Here is a 17448-nt window from a genome sequence, read left to right on the forward strand (position 1 = left end):
AAGCTCAGCCCAGAGCAGCAGCAGCAGGAGAGAGACCAGAGCAGCAGCAGCAGGAGAGAGAGAGGGACCAGAACTGCAAAAGAAGCGCGCATCGCCTTCTCGTCGTCACCGTCAGCCAGTTGCCTCTCGTTGGCCGGACCGTTTGGATCTTTCGTGGTAGGGGGTGAGGATTTCCCAACTCTTCGGAGTTGCCTCACTCCCCGTCCCTCGTCCCACCCGGGACGAGGCAACAACAAGATGAGGCGCGCGCCTGCTGCCTTCTCGCCGAACAGTTGCCTCTCGTGGGTCGTTGTTGTGAAACAATCAGGAAGGGGGTGAGGACTTCCCAACTCTTCGGAGTTGCCTCACCCCCCGTCCCTCGTCCCACCCGTGATGAGTCGGGGAAATGCCTTTCAGGAACTAGTGTTGGTCTTCGGGGGTGACGGATTGCACAGCTTTCTGAGGCTGCTCCCCCCCAACCCCTCTCTCCCCCACATTATGCTACCAAACTTTCATTCGGTTCACGAAAAAATCGTTTTTCGTTCTTCTCTCCTCCATTCGATGTTTCCATTGTTTAAATAAGGCTTTCTAGTCAAAGATTTACCAACACATTCAAAGTATGGTTACATGGCAGTTGCGGTCCGATTGAGTTGACTGGAGTGTGTAAGTTCTGTCTTGTCGGGGGGTCCATCTCCCATTTACGATCTTGTTCCGTTAATGTATTTCAAGTATCTAACTAATTCTTCAAAATTAAGGCTAACAACTCTTGCTGAGCAAAAATCCGTACACTTTGCCGATATGCCACCATGGTATAACAAAAACTGTCATTGAATTATTTAGATAAATTAAATTTAATAAATCTTAGAATTAAAAATATAAAACTGTGTCGTTTTTACAGCTAACAAATTTCACACAATGCTATCAGAGTGCTTATAACTTGCACGTTTAAAAGTATTCATAAAATAAACCATGATTTGAATCAAATAATTATGTTCTTCAATTTTGTTTTGTTAAACGTTTAAAAGTTTACGAAATGTCAAGATTATTTTTACGAATAATATCGCTCTTAGTGTTTTCACGAACACTTTTCCAGAGTTTTTTTTTATTGAAAAGGTCCTATAGCATGTGAAACACAACAGTTTATAGGACCTTTAAAAAAAACTCTAGATTTGTTTGAGATTTGTTAAATGTTCAAATGTTTTCACAAGTTTTAGAAAGCTTTTAGAAATGGAATATATTTAGTAAGGAATTTCTAAAAGAACAATTCTAGAGTTTTTTTTAAAGGTCCTATCAACATAAGCAAGACAATAGTTTAAAAACTCTAGAATTATTGATAATCAAGTTTGAATTGAAGAAAACCCCGGAAAACTCTCTCTTTTTAAATCAAACTCACAGAAACCAAAAATTTCAAACAACAAAACCTTCGACCAAATCAAAAAAGCAATTCAATGATTAAAAAGTTGTTAAAATTCCGTACAAATCCGTATTATGCGTAAAATTCCCTACAAAAATTCCGGCCTGTTAAAAATCCGCGAAGAGGTTCGAAAATCCGTATGGTAAGGAAAAAATTCGTACAGTTGGTAGCCTTATTCAAAATTAAGATATGGAAAACTCTATGTCCACATCTCAAAACTTTACGTAGCCTACGCCATTCCGGTTATGTCTGTGACATAACTACTTTGACTTTTTTCTGAATACAATGACCTTTTGTATCACTAAAAAGGATTAAAAATTAATTTTTAAATCAATTTCAAAAAATTAACTTCGCGACCCTTCTTGACAGAAAAGGTCCTACTTGACAGCTCGTTCCAAGGGGACCATAGTTGATCCATCGAAAAAAGGTTGTCTTGTCAATTTTTGATTTGCATTTTAATGAAGTAAAAGTGATTAGAAATGGGTTTTAATCGTGTTTTTTACCATTGTACATAAAAATTTACATAGTGCTTTAGGACCCTATTATCAAAGAACACAAGAAAAAAAATGTTTACTTTCAAATTTGAATTCAGTTTAAAAATGCGTGACGTAATTTGCGCACGCTCCCCCGCACACGTCCCCACTTTTTGCATAAACAAAAACAAAGCAAGCGAAACGTCAACCAATAACGTACGATTTTTCTCTAAGAGCAGGAGCGACGAATTTAACATTTTCAAAGCATTTTAGCGTAAAATCCAACAAAAAAAACCCACTCACATCCAAGACCCAACCAACCATGGAGGAGTCCGACGTTCATATCGACGTGAGCGGCAACATGGAACCCCCGAAGGAGGACACAAAGCTGGGTGGATTCAACATGTCTTCGTAAGTGTCGAAGGTTACTTGGAAGATGACTCAATCGGTTAATAATAACAAATGATTCAGGTTCACCAGTTTCTCCGCTCGGATTCCGAGCCTGTGGGAGCTGTTGCGGTTAACGCGACAGAACGTGCGTCCCTGGTCCGAATTTTTGCAGACGGCCAACTTTAAAACGGTCGCGAGCGTCCCCCGGTTGACGAATCGGATCATCCGGAACTTGGGCTACTTCCAGAGTAATTACCTGTTCGTGTTTCTCGGGCTGATTGTCTACTGTTTGTGAGTGTTGTTTTTGATTGGTTTCGCAAGGTCACTTCAATTTTAACTCACGAAAATCCCGATTTCAGATTGACGTCCCCGCTGATCCTGATCGTGCTTGGAGGCGTTTTCTACGCGTGCTACAAGATCAAGCAGGCAAACACTCCGGTGGCGTTCTTCTCGCGGCAACTCAACACGAACCAGCAGTGCATCGCGGTGAACGTGGCGTCGATTCCGCTGCTGTATCTGGCCGGGGCAGGAGCCGTCATGTTCTGGGTGCTGGGAGCGTCGTTTTTCGTCATTTCGCTGCACGCGGCCTTCTACAACATTGACGCGATCGTGACGGAGGACACGGAGACGTTCCTCACCGAAACGGTTTAAACGAAAAAAAAAGCTGGAGAAGATCCCACTAAACGAATGTCAATTTGGTCTCCGTTTCCGGCGGGTTGGTATTGTAAAGATCGGCGCCAGGAACGAAACCTAAATCAAAATTTTCTAACACGTGGCGTTTGAAAGCGCTTTGAGTGTCGCGATCATCACTAATAGACGGTAATGCTAGAAATTACTAATCGATCTTTATTTGTTTTTATTATTAGCCTTATCCAAACCAAGTTCAGTGTATGGACGAATTATAATAATCACTTTCACGCTCATATCAGAATACTACAACTGCTGTTAAATTGGTAATTTGTTTAGTTCTAAACATACGCGTACTATACAGTGCAGTTTTCATTTGAGCAATAAACTTTCGTAACAATTTACAAGTGTTTAAATGGTGACAAACTCCCTTTTTGTTATCTTTTTATTTAGAATCGACATTTGAAATTCATTCGCGAATTTCTATGTTTGTTTGAAGCAGAACTTGTTTTGTCTTCTATTTTCAAAATTCGTTTCAAACGAAAGCCTCAAAAACGCAGTAAAACATTCGGAATGCTCTGAAACTGCTGAATAAATAACCCACTTTCAGTAACGATGAAATTTTATGAAGAATTCGATAATTTTATCCAATAAAGGTCAATTCGTGCTTGCCATTTCATTAGGGCACATAACTTTTTTAAACAAGAGTGTGTCCCTTTCACACCTTATGTAAACTGTCATTTGAGTGAAAGAGATACACTATTGTTTACAAAAGTTATGTGCCCTTTTGAAATGTTAGGCTCCAATTTTGGGTGAGCGTACACAAATCCGCTTACCTCTGGTGGCCAGCACTGAAAGTTCTAAAAGTTCCCAGCTTTTAGTACAACTAAGTTAGTTTGCTATAAAAAGCTAACGAATAACTAAAACTTGCCCAGCGAAAGGCTTTTTGCCTATGTGTCGGGCGCAAACATTAAAAAGTTCGGCATTTTGCAAATTGTTCGGGCGTAATCAGTTGAATGAGCTGCTGGTGTTTAAGTTCAGTTTTAAGAATTTAAGGTTTTTCAGTTCAAAATCTACAAAATCAAATGAATGAATTCTCAAAAATTAAAACCCACTTCCAAATTTAATTAACGTCTCCTATTTATTAACGCAAACAATACAATCTCACTTCACGTCCGGTTGCCGACCCGTGCCCTGAACCGCCACCGCCGCCTCGTCCTTGACGCCAAAGTTCGGGTACAGTTTCGCCACTTGGCCCGGCGCGGTGCACAACCGGCCGCTAAAATCTATCCGCTTCTGACTTTGGGCCCGCTCGGACGAGGCCAGAATGTCCAGCAACGATCGCGTTCCCGGCCCCGATTGGCCCTTTTTGAGCGTTCCCCGGCCGGACCCGCTCGCCGCAAGCAGAGCCGTCACGGAACTGTCCGGGTTGGTGCTGGTGGCCGACATCGAGTGGGGCGGCGACATTGGGGAATCGGTGGTGGCTCGGATGACCGACGCCCGGTGCGCGTCGATGGGTTCGTCCTTGTCGGAAATTTCGATCGGGGCCCGGCTGCGGCAATCGCGGATGCACTTGAGGACCGCTTTGTGGCCGGCGGAGGTTCCGCTGAAGCTGACAACCAGTTCCAGTTCGGCCCACAGCAGCCGGTACTGCTCTTCGCGTTTGTTTCCCTTGAGACGGTGGCCCATGTTGGGCAGGGCCAGCGATTCCTGGCGACCCTCGAGGGTGGCCAGATTGTAGACGATCTTTTGACACTGCAGGACGTCGTCGTCGGTCAGTTCGAGCTTTTGTGTTCGCAGCAGAATTGGTTCGACGAATTGGCGCACGTTGTACAGGATGGTTCCGCCGAGCGTGATTGGCCAGTAACGGCTGTTTTTCGCCAGTTTCGTGCGCAGTTTCAGCAGATTCTCGTCGGGCGCTCGCTCGGGTACCACTTTAAGCGGCACGATCCGGTGCAGTTGCATGAGCTGGCCAAAGTCGTTAATGCGGTAGTCGGTGACGCGTCCTCCACCGCCTTCGGAAATCGACGGCGGTTCCTCGAGGCAGCTGCGGGACGTGTTGAGCGAATGGATGAAGATTTCGCCGCCATGCGCAGACAACAAGTGGCTGGTAATTTTACCGCCAGACTTTTTCGGCATTTCCAGCAGCACCGATCGGCCGTTAAGCAGGAAGTTGATCAGGCACGAACTGGGCCGCGACGTGACGTCCACCGGAGTCACTCGGCACTGGGCAAGGCACGGTTGCATTTCGGACGAGCCACAGCTACGCGGGGTGCACCACTTTAGTGTGACCGTTTCGTAATCCGATCCGTCCTTCACGCTGTGAGGCAGCGCCAATTCCGTCCCCAGGAACACCGAGTGTGCCGTTCGACCGTGAAAGATCTCCACGTCGTAATTTGCGCTGGAACTAGCGTTCTGCTCCTCCTTCATGGGAATTCCCGTTACGGTCGTGCTGGCCAGGTCAAAGTGAGGCAGAATCAAGTGCGTCAACTTGTTCGAGATCAAATGCGCCTTGTTGGAATGAATTTCCGACTTCAAAATCGGCGAAATGTCAATCAACCCACGATTGTTCACCATCGATTCCAGATTCGACGGGTACAAATTAATGATTACCAAGTGGCACTGGTCAATCTTCAAGTACTCCTTATGACTGGCCGATATCGTATTCTGCTGCATCAGCACCGTCCGGAAAATGTCCTCCAAACTCTTCATGCTGGCGTCGTCCCGCGCCGAAGTAATGCAAATCACCCGCCCCAAATTGTACGTGACCTGCTCGTTCGCCGCCAGCTGCTCCTTCTGCAGATCCGTCGGTTCCGCCAGCGCCTCGATCGCCGCCCTCAACCCATGAATAACGGAATAATCATTCGCCTGCGTTTGCCTCGGCGGAATCCCGACCATGGACATGGCGTTCATCACGTGCGTCAGACTCTGCGTCGAGGCATTCCACGTGTTGACAATATGCGCAGCCGTATCACTGACAACGAACCGGATCAACTTCCCCCCGGGGAACAGATCCCACGCAATCCGGCAGTACTCTACCGACGCTTCGACCGAAGCCGTCCACAAACTTTTGCTGATCGCAGGAATCGGAATCTTGCTCTTGATAAAGTCGCAATCGATTGGCGCCTCGCACGAAATGCCAAAGTACGGCGTGTGGTCCAGCACGAAGACCGTTTTGTGGTTAAACTCGGCCATCGCGGAGCCGGAGAAAAGTGATTTCAATCCGCGGCGGGTCAAGATTTTTTTTGGTGATTTGCAGGGGTTTGTTTACAACAACGCGGCGCGCGATTGACGTTTCACGTCTTTAAAGTGTCCCAGGTGGTGAATTTTGATTTTGAATATTCTTGTACACGCTCATCTAAAAGTTACACAACTTTGGTTCGCAAAAATTGCATACTCAGAAATAAGTTTCTTACCAATTGAAAATTTGTGTATATTTCAGTCAAACTCCCTGAGTCAAATTTAACTGCAATTGGGCAATTGGGTCATAATGTACACTCAAAGTAAAAAGTATCCTTTTTTCAAGTTCACCCGTCGTCACCCTTTAAAAGGGTATCGAAAATGTACTGAATTTGACATACCCTTTTAAAAGGGTGACGCCGGGTGAACTTTAAAAAAGGATGTATCCTTTTTGAGGATTGAAAGTACCCTTTTGAGGGATACTTCTGACTTTGAGTGTACTACTTTAAGTACGGTTTGCAGATCGGAAAGAACGCGGTCAAGAAATGTTGCGTGTTCTTTTCGTGACCCCCCCAAGAAAAGTTGACAGTTCGGTATGAGCGCGTTTGACGGTGTGCGCGCTTGAGGTTCTATGGGGGAAAAAAATAAAAAGATCAAAAATATTCAAAAGTTAAGCGGTATATACGCACTTCGGAAGGAACCGGTCAAGAAAAATTTCAAATGGGCAGCAGCGGCAGCGAAAGCAAGCCAGAGAGGGTGAAGCAAAGCCCCAAGAAATCGTTCTCTCTCCTTCTTTCTGCTGTTCGTAAAGCCATTTCTTGACCCCTTTTCTTGGGAGGTGCGTATTGGCCCTTAACATACAACAATGAAAAGCATGCACCTAAGCACCAGTCTCGTTCCTCAGCTTGACAGAAGCAGACGTGTTTTGGTTTTCCTTGCGTGGCAAAGTGCTTACGGATGGAGGTGGAAGAATCCTCCGATGGGGACGAGCTTCGTACCGTAAAAGAAACGCGGAAGCGGAAGAAGACCAGCGACGGAGCCGTTGACGGAAATGACCAAGTTGAGCATCTTCTCAACAACAACAAGTTCAGCCCGCTGGTGGAGAACAACAACAAAAACGATGGTAAGCAAGCTGGGAAAGGAGGCGGCCCATCGGTACCAGTGGTTCCAGTGGCCAAGAAACCACCACCTCTGGTGGTAAAGAATACGAGCTACGCCAAACTGAGGAGTGTATATTTCGTGACTGGGTAGGATGGTATAAAACCAAACAGCACACCAAATCCAGACAGCTTTGGTAGAGTTGCTGGTTGGCGGTTGGACTCGCAATCCAAAGAACGTCAGTTCGAATACCGGGGTGGAAGGTTTCTTCTTTTAATCAAGCCATAGGACTCCAGATCGTAAATTCCATTTTGTTTGGTAAGTGTTGAGGAAAGTAAAGTAAAAATAATCCTAAAATATGAAACACTTCATGACAAACACCTAAAAAAACAGTAAGAAAACGGGTACGGATTTGAAAATCAAAACTATTTATTACAGTCAAACCTCTTTTTACGCGAATTTTGGTTCTCGCGTAAAAAAAATTCGCGTTAAAAAAGTTCGTGCTATTTTGAATTTTTCGCGTAAAAAGAGTTCGCGCTATTTTGAATTAGTTTTCAATATTTTTGAGTTTTATAAAAAATTATGATTCTATGACAATTTCCGGAATTCCATTTCCCGGAATGGACATTATCCGGAATGGACGTTTTCCGGAATGGACGTTATCCGGAATGGACGTTTTCCGGAATGGACATTATCCGGAATGAAATTTCGCGGAATGGACGTTTCCCGGAATGGACATTTCCCGGAAAAATGAGTTTTTTTTTATATTACCTGATGTGACAATGAACTGGTTTGACCTAGTCACATTTAAGGAACTCGCTGTTTTGACAACTATATGAATGATAAATACATGAATGATAAAAAAGAAAGTGAAATGTTCGGACACGAACAATAGAAGCAAGCGTTGAATATTGAACCAATACTTCATTAACCACCGCGAGATGTAACAATGTAGATCGACAGTTATTAGACAAACACTAGATGTTTTCAACATTCTTTTAATGTGATGTTATGTAAGAATTTTCCCTTCTTTTGTTAACCAGTTGACTTTTGTGACTAAATTCTACCAAATTTTACCATAAAGTAGAATGATTATTTTCAAAGAAGGGAAAACCTCTAGAAAATAAAAAGCTTTCATTAGATAAAAGTATAAAGTGTATTTTCTTGAAGTTTTCCCTTCTTTAAAAATACACGATCTTTCATCAATGTGATAGGACTTCGCGTAAGAGATTTCCCTTCTTGTGTTAATCAGTTGACTATTGTGACTAAATTCTACCAAATTTTATTATAAAGCAGAATGATTATTTTCATAGAAAGGAAAACCTCAAGAAAATAAAAAGCTTTTCAGAAAATCAAGGTATAACGTGTACTTTCTTGAGAATTTCCCTACTTTAAAAATAAACATTCTGCTTTATAATAAAATTTGGTAGAATTTAGTAACAAAAGTCAACTGATTAACACACCCTGGGCTTTGTCATAATGAGTGTCATCGGTTTGATGCTTGTTTGGCAAAGAGTATGATTTGATTCGATGTGGAATTAAAATCGAAGTGTTCAGTATATTGCTGAAGCTTCCATTTTTACACATGGACACCACTTCATGCTACGAGAACCCACTTTGACGCAGTCTCAGGGCTTAATCGATGGCCGGTAAGCTGTCATCGAGACAAGGAGGTTCTCCGATAGTGGAAATATCACATTTGTACAATGAACCGCTACATATGTGATTTTTCCCTATCTTAATGTGGGTGTCAGGTTAGGACGCGGGTTTTTTAAAAAAAAAAAAAAAAAGTCAACTGATTAACACAAGAAGGGAAATCTCTTACACTAAATCCCATCACATTGATGAAAGAGTGTTCATTTTCGAAAAAGGGAAAACCTCAAGAAAATACACATTATACTTTGATCTTCTGAAAGCTTGTTATTTTCTAGAGGTTTTCCCTTCTTTGAAAATAAACATTCTTATGTATAGTTCAGAGTTCTTTAAGGAAAAAAAACTTCTGTATAGTTCAGAGTTCTTTAACGAAAAACTAGGTAAAATTTAGTAGAATCAACAAAAGAAGGGAAAGTTTTTAAATAAAATCCCATTACTTTGATGAAAGATCGTGTGTTTTTAAAGAAGAAAAAATCTCAAGAAAATACACGTTATTGTTTGATTTTCTGAAAAGCTTTTTATTTTCTTGAGGTTTTCCCTTCTTTGAAAATAAACATTCTTCTTTATAGTGCATAATTCTGTAACGAAAAACTAGGTAAAATTGAGTAGAATTAACAAAAAAGGGAAAATTCTTATAAAAAAATCCATTACTTTGATGAAAGAGTGTTAATTTTCAAAGAAGGGAAACCCTCAAGAAAATAAACATTATACTTTGATCTTCTTTCGTTTTCTACAGGGTTACCCTTCTTTGAAAATAAACATTCTGCCTTATTATACAGTTTGGTAGAATGTAGTCACAAAAGTCAACTGATTAACATAAGAAGGGAAATCTCTAACACGAAATCCCATCACATTGATGAAAGAGTGTTCATTTTCAAAGAAGGGAAACCCTCAAGAAAATACACATTATACTTTGATCTTCTGAAAACTTTTTATTTTCTAGAGGTTTTCCCTTCTTTGAAAATAAACATTCTTCTGTATAGTTCAGAGTTCTTTAATGATAAACTTGGTAAAATTTAGTAGAACCAACAAAAGAAGGGAAAACTCTTATATAAATCCCATTACTTTGATGAAAGATCGTGTATTTTTAAAGAAGGGAAAATCTCAAGAAAGTACGCATTATACATACATTGATTTTCTGTAAAGCTTTTTATTTTCTTGAGGTTTTCCCTTCTTTGAAAATACACATTCTGCCTAATAATAAAATTTGGTAGAATTTAGTCACAAAAGTCAACTGATTAACGAAAAAAGGGAAAATTCTTACATAACATCACATTGAAAGAATGTTAAAAACATCTAGTGTTTGTCTACTATCTATCGATCCACAGTGTTACATCTCGAGGTGGGTAATAAAGTATTGATTCAATAGTCAACGCTTGCTTCTATTATTCGTGTCCGAACATTGCACTTTCTTTTTTTATCATTCATATATAGGTATTATATTCAATATTATTGTCAAAATATCAAGTTCTTTAAATATGACTAGGCCAAACAAACGAGTTACAAACTTAATAATTCTTAACCACAAGTAAGCGAGTAGGCAACATTCCATTCATTGTATAATCAGGTAATATAAAAAAACTCATTTTTCCGGGAAATGTCCATTCCGGGAAACGTCCATTCCGGGAAATTTCATTCCGGATAACGTCCATTCCGGATAATGTACATTCCGGATAACGTCCATTCCGGAAAACGTCCATTCCGGATAATGTCCATTCCGGAAAACGTCCATTCCGGGAAATGGAATTCCGGAAATTGTCATAGAATCAGAATTATTATTATTTTTAATAATAATAATAAAGCTCTATACAAAAAGTGCACACCTCAAACTACAGCAGAAAAAAAACTGTCTGAGACACACACCCCTGTCTGAAGCTGTTCTAAAGTGTTCGAAAGCATCAAAGCTCAGTCAAGACACGCTCCACTATAAGCAAGGGGGGGGGGGGGGGGAGGAGGGGTAGGATTTCAAGTGTGCAAATATTTGGTGCAAAGTTTGCAATATTATCCGCGCACCACCAAACCGAAGTGCGCATCTCTTCTGTTGCGCGAAAAAATCTGTTGCGCCGTACAAAATTGAGTGGTTTGTCGTAAGCGTGTACATCAGCCTGTGACTCGCTGGATACTCTGCAGCAGGTTTAGATGTTCTGGGTTATCCAAGAATTTCCGGAAGTTATGAACTGAATATCTACCTGTTCAACAAGGGTCTGTACCGGTGTATTCACCACCGTGATCATTTCAGGTAGCTTTCGTGACCTACGATGGTAACCTTGTAATCTATTGGAATGTACTAGGTCCTCCAAGAACTCCCAGAAGTTTCGGCCTGATCAGCGGGGGTCTAAATGTCAACATTAACCATCGGTATAGCTTTAGGTAGCTTCAGTGAACCACGATGGACACTCTGTGGCATGTTGGATTGTTCTGGGTCACTCCCGGAAGTCATGGCCTGGATATCTACCTGAACAACGGGGACCCATATGGCTGTATTAACCATAGGTATAGCTTCAGGTAGCTTCAGTGGACCACGATGGGCATTCTGCGACATGTTGTATTATTTTGGGTCATCCAGGAACTCCCGGAAGTCATGGCCTGAATATCCACCTGGACAATGGGGATCTATATGGCTATATTTACCATAGATATTGCTTCAGGTAGCTTCAGTGAACCACGATGGACACTGCGACATGTTAGATTGTTCTGGGTCATCAAGAAACTCCCGGAAGTCATGGCCTAGATATCTACCTGATCAACGGGGGTCTATATGGAAACATTAACCATCGGTATAGCTTCAGTGAACCACGATGGACCCTCTGCGGCATGTTGGATTGCTTTGGGTCATCCAGGAACTCCTAAAGTCATGGCCTGGATGTTGTAGGGACGTCCTGCTTCCGGACGCAGCACGAAGGCTGCAGTAGCCATCCTCCCGACCGCCCACTGACCACGGTCCGGTTGCAGATTGCCCCGTTCGGATTCAGTAGAGATCCGCTCCGCTCCGTATAAGTCACACACGTTTCCCGATCTGTCACTCTCTCTCCCGATTCCTCAATCATCAGGTAACACGGATATCAGTACAAGATCATTCAAATGAAAGGTTACACAAATATTGGGTAATACAGAGAGATGCTCACCGACATCTCTACAGATGTCTACCTGAACAACGGTGAGCTATATGGCTGTATTAACCATACAGCAATTCCCCACGAAAACAGCATGATTCGAAAAAAAAGTTCTCCGATTGAGCTAAATTTTTTTCTGGGGGATCCTTGGCCGAAATAATTAGACCCGTATTTTTTTGTTTGGCCATTAGGGTGACCTACGCCGTGTTAGGGTGGTTCGAAAAATGGCAATTTTCGTCGATTTTCGCAAAAACCACTTTTTTCAAAAAGTCATATCTCCGCGCCATTTCATCCGATTTTAGCTGTCTTAGACGCAAAAGAAAGGTGATTAGTTGGGCTATTTGGGAAAAATAGTAAGAAGTTTCAAAAATCTAGCTTAACATTTGAAAAGGTCGTATGAAAACTTAAAATGCTGTTTTGAAGGTCTCGGGACCAAAGAGCCTATGTCTGAAAATATTTTTATCGGATTCCTCGGAAAATTTCACATAACATAACAAAAAATGGTGAAGTTATGTTTTCGATACTCTGAGATACGATTTTTTGAAAATAAAAACTGGGGTTTTCGACGCGCCACGCGCAAAAATGGGAAAATGACGAAAACGGGAAAAAATCTAAGGGCAGATCACTTCTGATACTGAGGTGTGTATGGAGTGTGTATGTAGCGAGTATCGTACTAGATATCGTGCGTATGATACGCGACCTAGTATTGACCATTATCTATGAAGATTTATTTCAGTGTTGAAACTTTTGACATTTCTCAACGTCAAACTTTAGTGCTGTTGGCTGGATGTGAAAATGAAGATGAAAACACCAAATATTGAGGAAATGCAGATTTCCCACAAGGCTAGCTTTTGCGGTTCAACAAGCTAAAGAAAGGAATTTTCTCTCGATTGATTGAAATTCATCTTTGACGAGAAAGATCTTACCCCCGTTTGTTGGCTGAGGGAATTCATTGGCGAGCTGTACAGTTGGGGCAGATTCTAGATCGGGGAAGCGGTTCTTATGAGGGGGTTCCCAACACGGCGTGTACTGTGCGGTCGACAACCGGAAGGTCAACTTCGAGAAGGTGTCAAAGTTTCTTTAACAGCACGGGATTGATTTGGACCACCATCGGTTCCTGATGCTGCAGGGCGAGATTGAGTCGATTTTGATAATAAAACCAAAGGCGCTCGCGGAGACCGATTGCGGGTTGTTAAAGTACCTGTAAGACATTGCCGGAACGACGCGGTACAAGCAACAGTTGGTGAAGTTTCCCGAACGCGTCAAAGCGCTGAACGAGATGGCAGCGGGAGGGGGGGGATGTTACTTCGGCTTCCTGCTGGAAGCCAGGGAACGGGCGCCGTTAGCCCTGGGATGGTTTCAGCACTCCCGTACCCCTGGAGAATGGTAGTAGAGGACGGGCCACACGCTGGGAGACCCCGGAATAAGAAGGAATAAGACGAAGACACCTCGACGAAGCCGGTGGACATAGGGGTCGCCCACCGGAGAGAGGTGGCACGCTTCGGCATCCGGTTCGGAGACACCCCCGGACACGTGACCCGCGTGGTGTGTGTGTGTGTGTGTGTGTGTGTGTGCGGGGGGGGGGTAGGGGGAGCTGGAGAATTCCCTGACACGCACTCGGAACTAACAAATCCAACAGAATCAACGAGCAAAAAAGGTCTTGCTGAAAGTTTCAAACAATACCGCCCCCAAAACAACTGTTGCCCTGATGCCGCTGATGGTCGATTCCGTCCCCAAATGTGGATGAATTTCTAACAGATCGAGCAACACATCTCGAAATTTCCAAATTTATTTGTCTTATGTTGCCGAATAAACATGTGTTGTGTATGCCATCTAGTCTGTTTATTATTTTGACCGATTTTGACAACTACACTGATATAAATCGTATCAAGAAGTTGACCATACCATGCCAGTATTATGCGCGTATGGTACGCGCGTATGGTATGCTGCCGTACACAGTATGCGGTATACTCGAAGTGCTTAACCCTTAGGAAAAAATCGACTTTTTTCACTAAAACTGCGATAATTTTAAAATTTCAGCGATGACCTGTAGATGTTATGGTACCAAATGGTTGGTATGGTATGGTTATGGTACCGTCTTTTAATTACGAAAATTTTGGTATTTTAACATGTATAGATCATCGCTGAAATTTTAAAGTTATCGCAGTTTTAGTGAAAAAAGTTGATTTTTTCCCGTTTTCGTCATTTTCCCATTTTTGCGCGTGGCGCGTCGAAAACCCCAGTTTTTAATTTCAAAAAATCGTATCTCAGAGTATCGAAAACATAACTTTACCACTTTTTGATATATTATGTGAAATTTTCCGAGGAATCCGATAGAAATATTTTCAGACATAGGCTCTTTGGTCCCGAGACCTTCAAAACAGCATATTATGTTTTCATACGACTTTTTCAAACGTTAAGCTAGATTTTTGAAACTTCTAACTATTTTTCCTAAATAATCAAACTAATCACCTTTCTTTTGCATCTAAGAGAGCTAAAATCGGATGAAATGGCGCGGAGATATAATTTTTTGAAAAAAGTGGTTTTAGCGAAAATCGACGAAAATTGCAATTTTTCGGACCACCCTAACACGGCGTAGGTCACCCTAATGGCCAAACGAAAAAATACGGGTCTAATTATTTCGGTCAAGGAACCCCCAGAATTGAGCCCGATCGGAGAACTTTTTTTTCGAATCATGCTGTTTTCGTGGGGAATTGCTGTATGGCTATATTAACCATAAGGTATAGCTTCAGGTAGTTTCACTGAACCAAGATGGGTACCCCAGAGTACGTTAAATTGTTTTGGGTCATCCAAGAATTCCCGGAAGCATTGACCTGTTGATCTACCTGATCAACGGGGGTCTATATGAGTGTATTTACAATCGATATAACTTTAGGTAGCTCAGTAAACCATGATGGATACACTTGAGTATTGTTTTTTTCTGGAACTTGCTCCCAGCGAACCGTGGCAGGCGGAGTTTCCGACGGCCAAACCCGAACCACGAATTCCGGACCGACTTTGGTTTCGGATAGGCAAAAAAAAAGGAAGACTCGAAACAGGTGACGTTTTGTCTCAAAGTCTTTATTCCGACTGATCTTCTCACCAAATTCAACTTCTCCCGTACCCTCTGTTCCACACCCGTTTGTATGTGTTCGTGAATCCAATAAGAAAAACGTAAACCCAAAAATAGGTTCGCCCTACTCAAATATAGTTAACTTTAAACAACAAATTGTGTTCTTGATTTAATCCAAAATATTTACTTCTCAACTCTAAACAAGTATGTTAGATTGTTATAGGTCACCCAGGAACTCCAAAGAGTCATGGCCTGGATATCTACACCTGATCATCGGTATAGCTACAAGTAACTTCAGTGAACCACGATGGATACCCTGTGCCATGTTGAATTGTTCTATGTCATCAAAGAACTTCCTTAAGTCATGACCTGATTTAAGTAGACACCCATGCCATGATATCCTGAATTTCTGGATAACTCAATACATTCCAACAAGCTGCAGAGTAGACATCGTCCACTAAAGTTTCCTTAAGCTATACCGATGGTAATACACCCATGTAGACCCCCGTTGATCTGGTAGATCATCAGGTCACCACTTCCGGGAATTCTTGGATGACCCATATCAATCCAATATGGCGAAGGGTATCCATTGTGGTTAAGTGAAGCTACCTGAAGCTATATCGATGGTTAATTTAGCCATAAAGACCCCCGTTAATCAGGTAGATGATCAGGTCATCACTTCCAAGAGTGACATGACATCCTGAATTTTTGGATAACTCAATACATTCCAACAAGTTGCAGAGTAGACATCGTTGTCCACTAAAGTTTCCTTAAGCTATACCGATGGTCTACACCCATGTAGACCCCCGTTGATCAGCTAGATCATCAGGTCATCACTTCCGGGAATTCTTGGATGACCCATATCAATCCAATATGGCGAAGGGTATCCATTGTGGTTAAGTGAAGCTACCTGAAGCTATATCGATGGTTAATATAGCCATAAAGACCCCCGTTGATCAACTAGATATCCAGGCCATGACTTCTCGGAGTTCCTGGATGACCCAAAACAATCCAACATGCCGCAGAGTACCCATAGTGGTCTACTGAAGCTACCTGAAGCTATACCTATGGTTAAGATAGCCATATAGACCCCCGTTGATCAGGTAGATATCCAGGCCATGACTTTCAGGAGTTCCTGGGTAACCCAAAACCATCCAACATGCCACAGAATGCCCACCATGGTCCACTGAAGCTACCTTAAGCTATACCGATGGTTAATATAGCCATATAGACCCCCGTTGATCAGGTAGATATCCAGGCAATGACTTTTCGGAGTTTCTGGACGACCAAAAACAATCCAAAATGCCTCAGAGTGTCTATAGTGGTCCACTGAAGCTACCTGAAGCTATATCTATGGTTAATATAGCCATATAGACCTCTGTTGATCAGGTAGATATCCAGGCCATGACTTCTGGGAGTTTCTGGATGACCCAAAACAATCCAACATGCCGCAGAGTGTCCATCGTGGTTCACTGAAGCTACCTGAAGCTATACCGATGGTTAATATAGCCATATAGACCCCCGTTGATCAGGTAGATATCCAGGCAATGACTTCCGGGAGTTCCTGGGTGACCTATAACAATCCAACATATACCAGTGTATCCATCGTGATTTACTGAAGCTACCTGACGCTATACCGAACGTTAATACACCCATATAGACTCCCGTTGATCAGGTAGATATCCAGACCATGACTTCCGGGAGTTCCTGGATGACCCAAAATAATCCAACGTGCCACAGAATGGCCATCGTGGTTCACTGAAGCTACCTGAAGCTATACCGACGGTTAATATAGCCTTATAGCCCCCGTTGATCAAGTAGATATCCAGGCCTTAACTTCCGGGAGTTCCTGGATGACCTCGTACATTCCAACAGATCGCAGAGAGTCCGTCGTGGCTCACTGAATCTACCTGAAGCTATAAAGATGGTAAATACACCGGTAAAGACACCCTTTGAACAGATAGATATTCAATTCGTAACTTCCGGAAGTTGTTAGTGGTCCAGAGTATCCCAATACGATGCAGAGTATCCGTACGTCATACATACCATACCAATCAGCTTAGAACACCATACGCGGTGCCCGTGCTGTATCAAGAAGGTTGTTCCATGTTGCTCGATTCTGGGCTGCAGCTCGCCAGTCTCCTAGGTTGCAGATCTTTCTTAGGTCCGCCTCGATCTGATTTCCCCATCGTGCACGCTGTGCTCCTGCTCTTCGGCCTGTGCCGCCATCGGGTCGCGCGCGGTCAAAGAGCATCCTGACAGGATGGTCTTCGTCCATCCTCGCGACATGGCCGGCCCACCTGAGCCTCCCGATTCTCGCCAGGGTAACGATTGTCGGTTCTCCCAGCAACGCGTGCAGTTCGTGGTTCATGCGCCTTCGCCACTCGTTCTGAGCTGTACGTACTCCACCGTAGATCGTTCACAGCACCTTCCGTTCGAAAACTCCAA

At 42.8% G+C, this 17448-nt stretch overlaps 2 protein-coding genes across 2 annotated transcripts; one reads left to right on the forward strand and one right to left on the reverse strand.

Moving 5' to 3' along the window:
• The first annotated feature begins 2055 nt into the window (after positions 1-2055).
• LOC120418746 (prenylated Rab acceptor protein 1) lies at positions 2056-3283 on the forward strand. The gene is made up of 3 exons (XM_039581223.2): positions 2056-2277; positions 2338-2547; positions 2616-3283. Exons 1-3 carry the CDS (start codon positions 2189-2191, stop codon positions 2905-2907), a joined length of 591 nt encoding a protein of 196 aa, XP_039437157.1. The 5' UTR covers positions 2056-2188; the 3' UTR covers positions 2908-3283.
• A 724-nt stretch (positions 3284-4007) lies between these two features.
• Positions 4008-6179, reverse strand: LOC120418745 (protein asunder). Its single transcript, XM_039581222.2, has one exon. The coding sequence runs from the start codon at positions 6076-6078 to the stop codon at positions 4048-4050; it is 2031 nt and encodes a 676-aa protein (XP_039437156.1). The 5' UTR covers positions 6079-6179; the 3' UTR covers positions 4008-4047.
• Positions 6180-17448: the final 11269 nt, after the last annotated feature.

This window comes from Culex pipiens, chromosome 1 (genome assembly GCF_016801865.2).
Source record: "Culex pipiens pallens isolate TS chromosome 1, TS_CPP_V2, whole genome shotgun sequence".
Taxonomy (NCBI): Eukaryota; Metazoa; Arthropoda; class Insecta; order Diptera; family Culicidae; genus Culex; species Culex pipiens.

Excerpts from the sequence above, each read along its gene's own strand:
- LOC120418746 (XM_039581223.2), top strand. The coding sequence starts at position 2,189 with ATGGAGGAGTCCGACGTTCATATCGACGTGAGCGGCAACATGGAACCC. Across the intron at positions 2,278-2,337 it reads GGTGGATTCAACATGTCTTC|GTTCACCAGTTTCTCCGCTC; the intron begins GTAAGTGTCGAA and ends CAAATGATTCAG. Across the intron at positions 2,548-2,615 it reads GGGCTGATTGTCTACTGTTT|ATTGACGTCCCCGCTGATCC; the intron begins GTGAGTGTTGTT and ends TCCCGATTTCAG.
- LOC120418745 (XM_039581222.2), bottom strand. The coding sequence starts at position 6,078 with ATGGCCGAGTTTAACCACAAAACGGTCTTCGTGCTGGACCACACGCCG.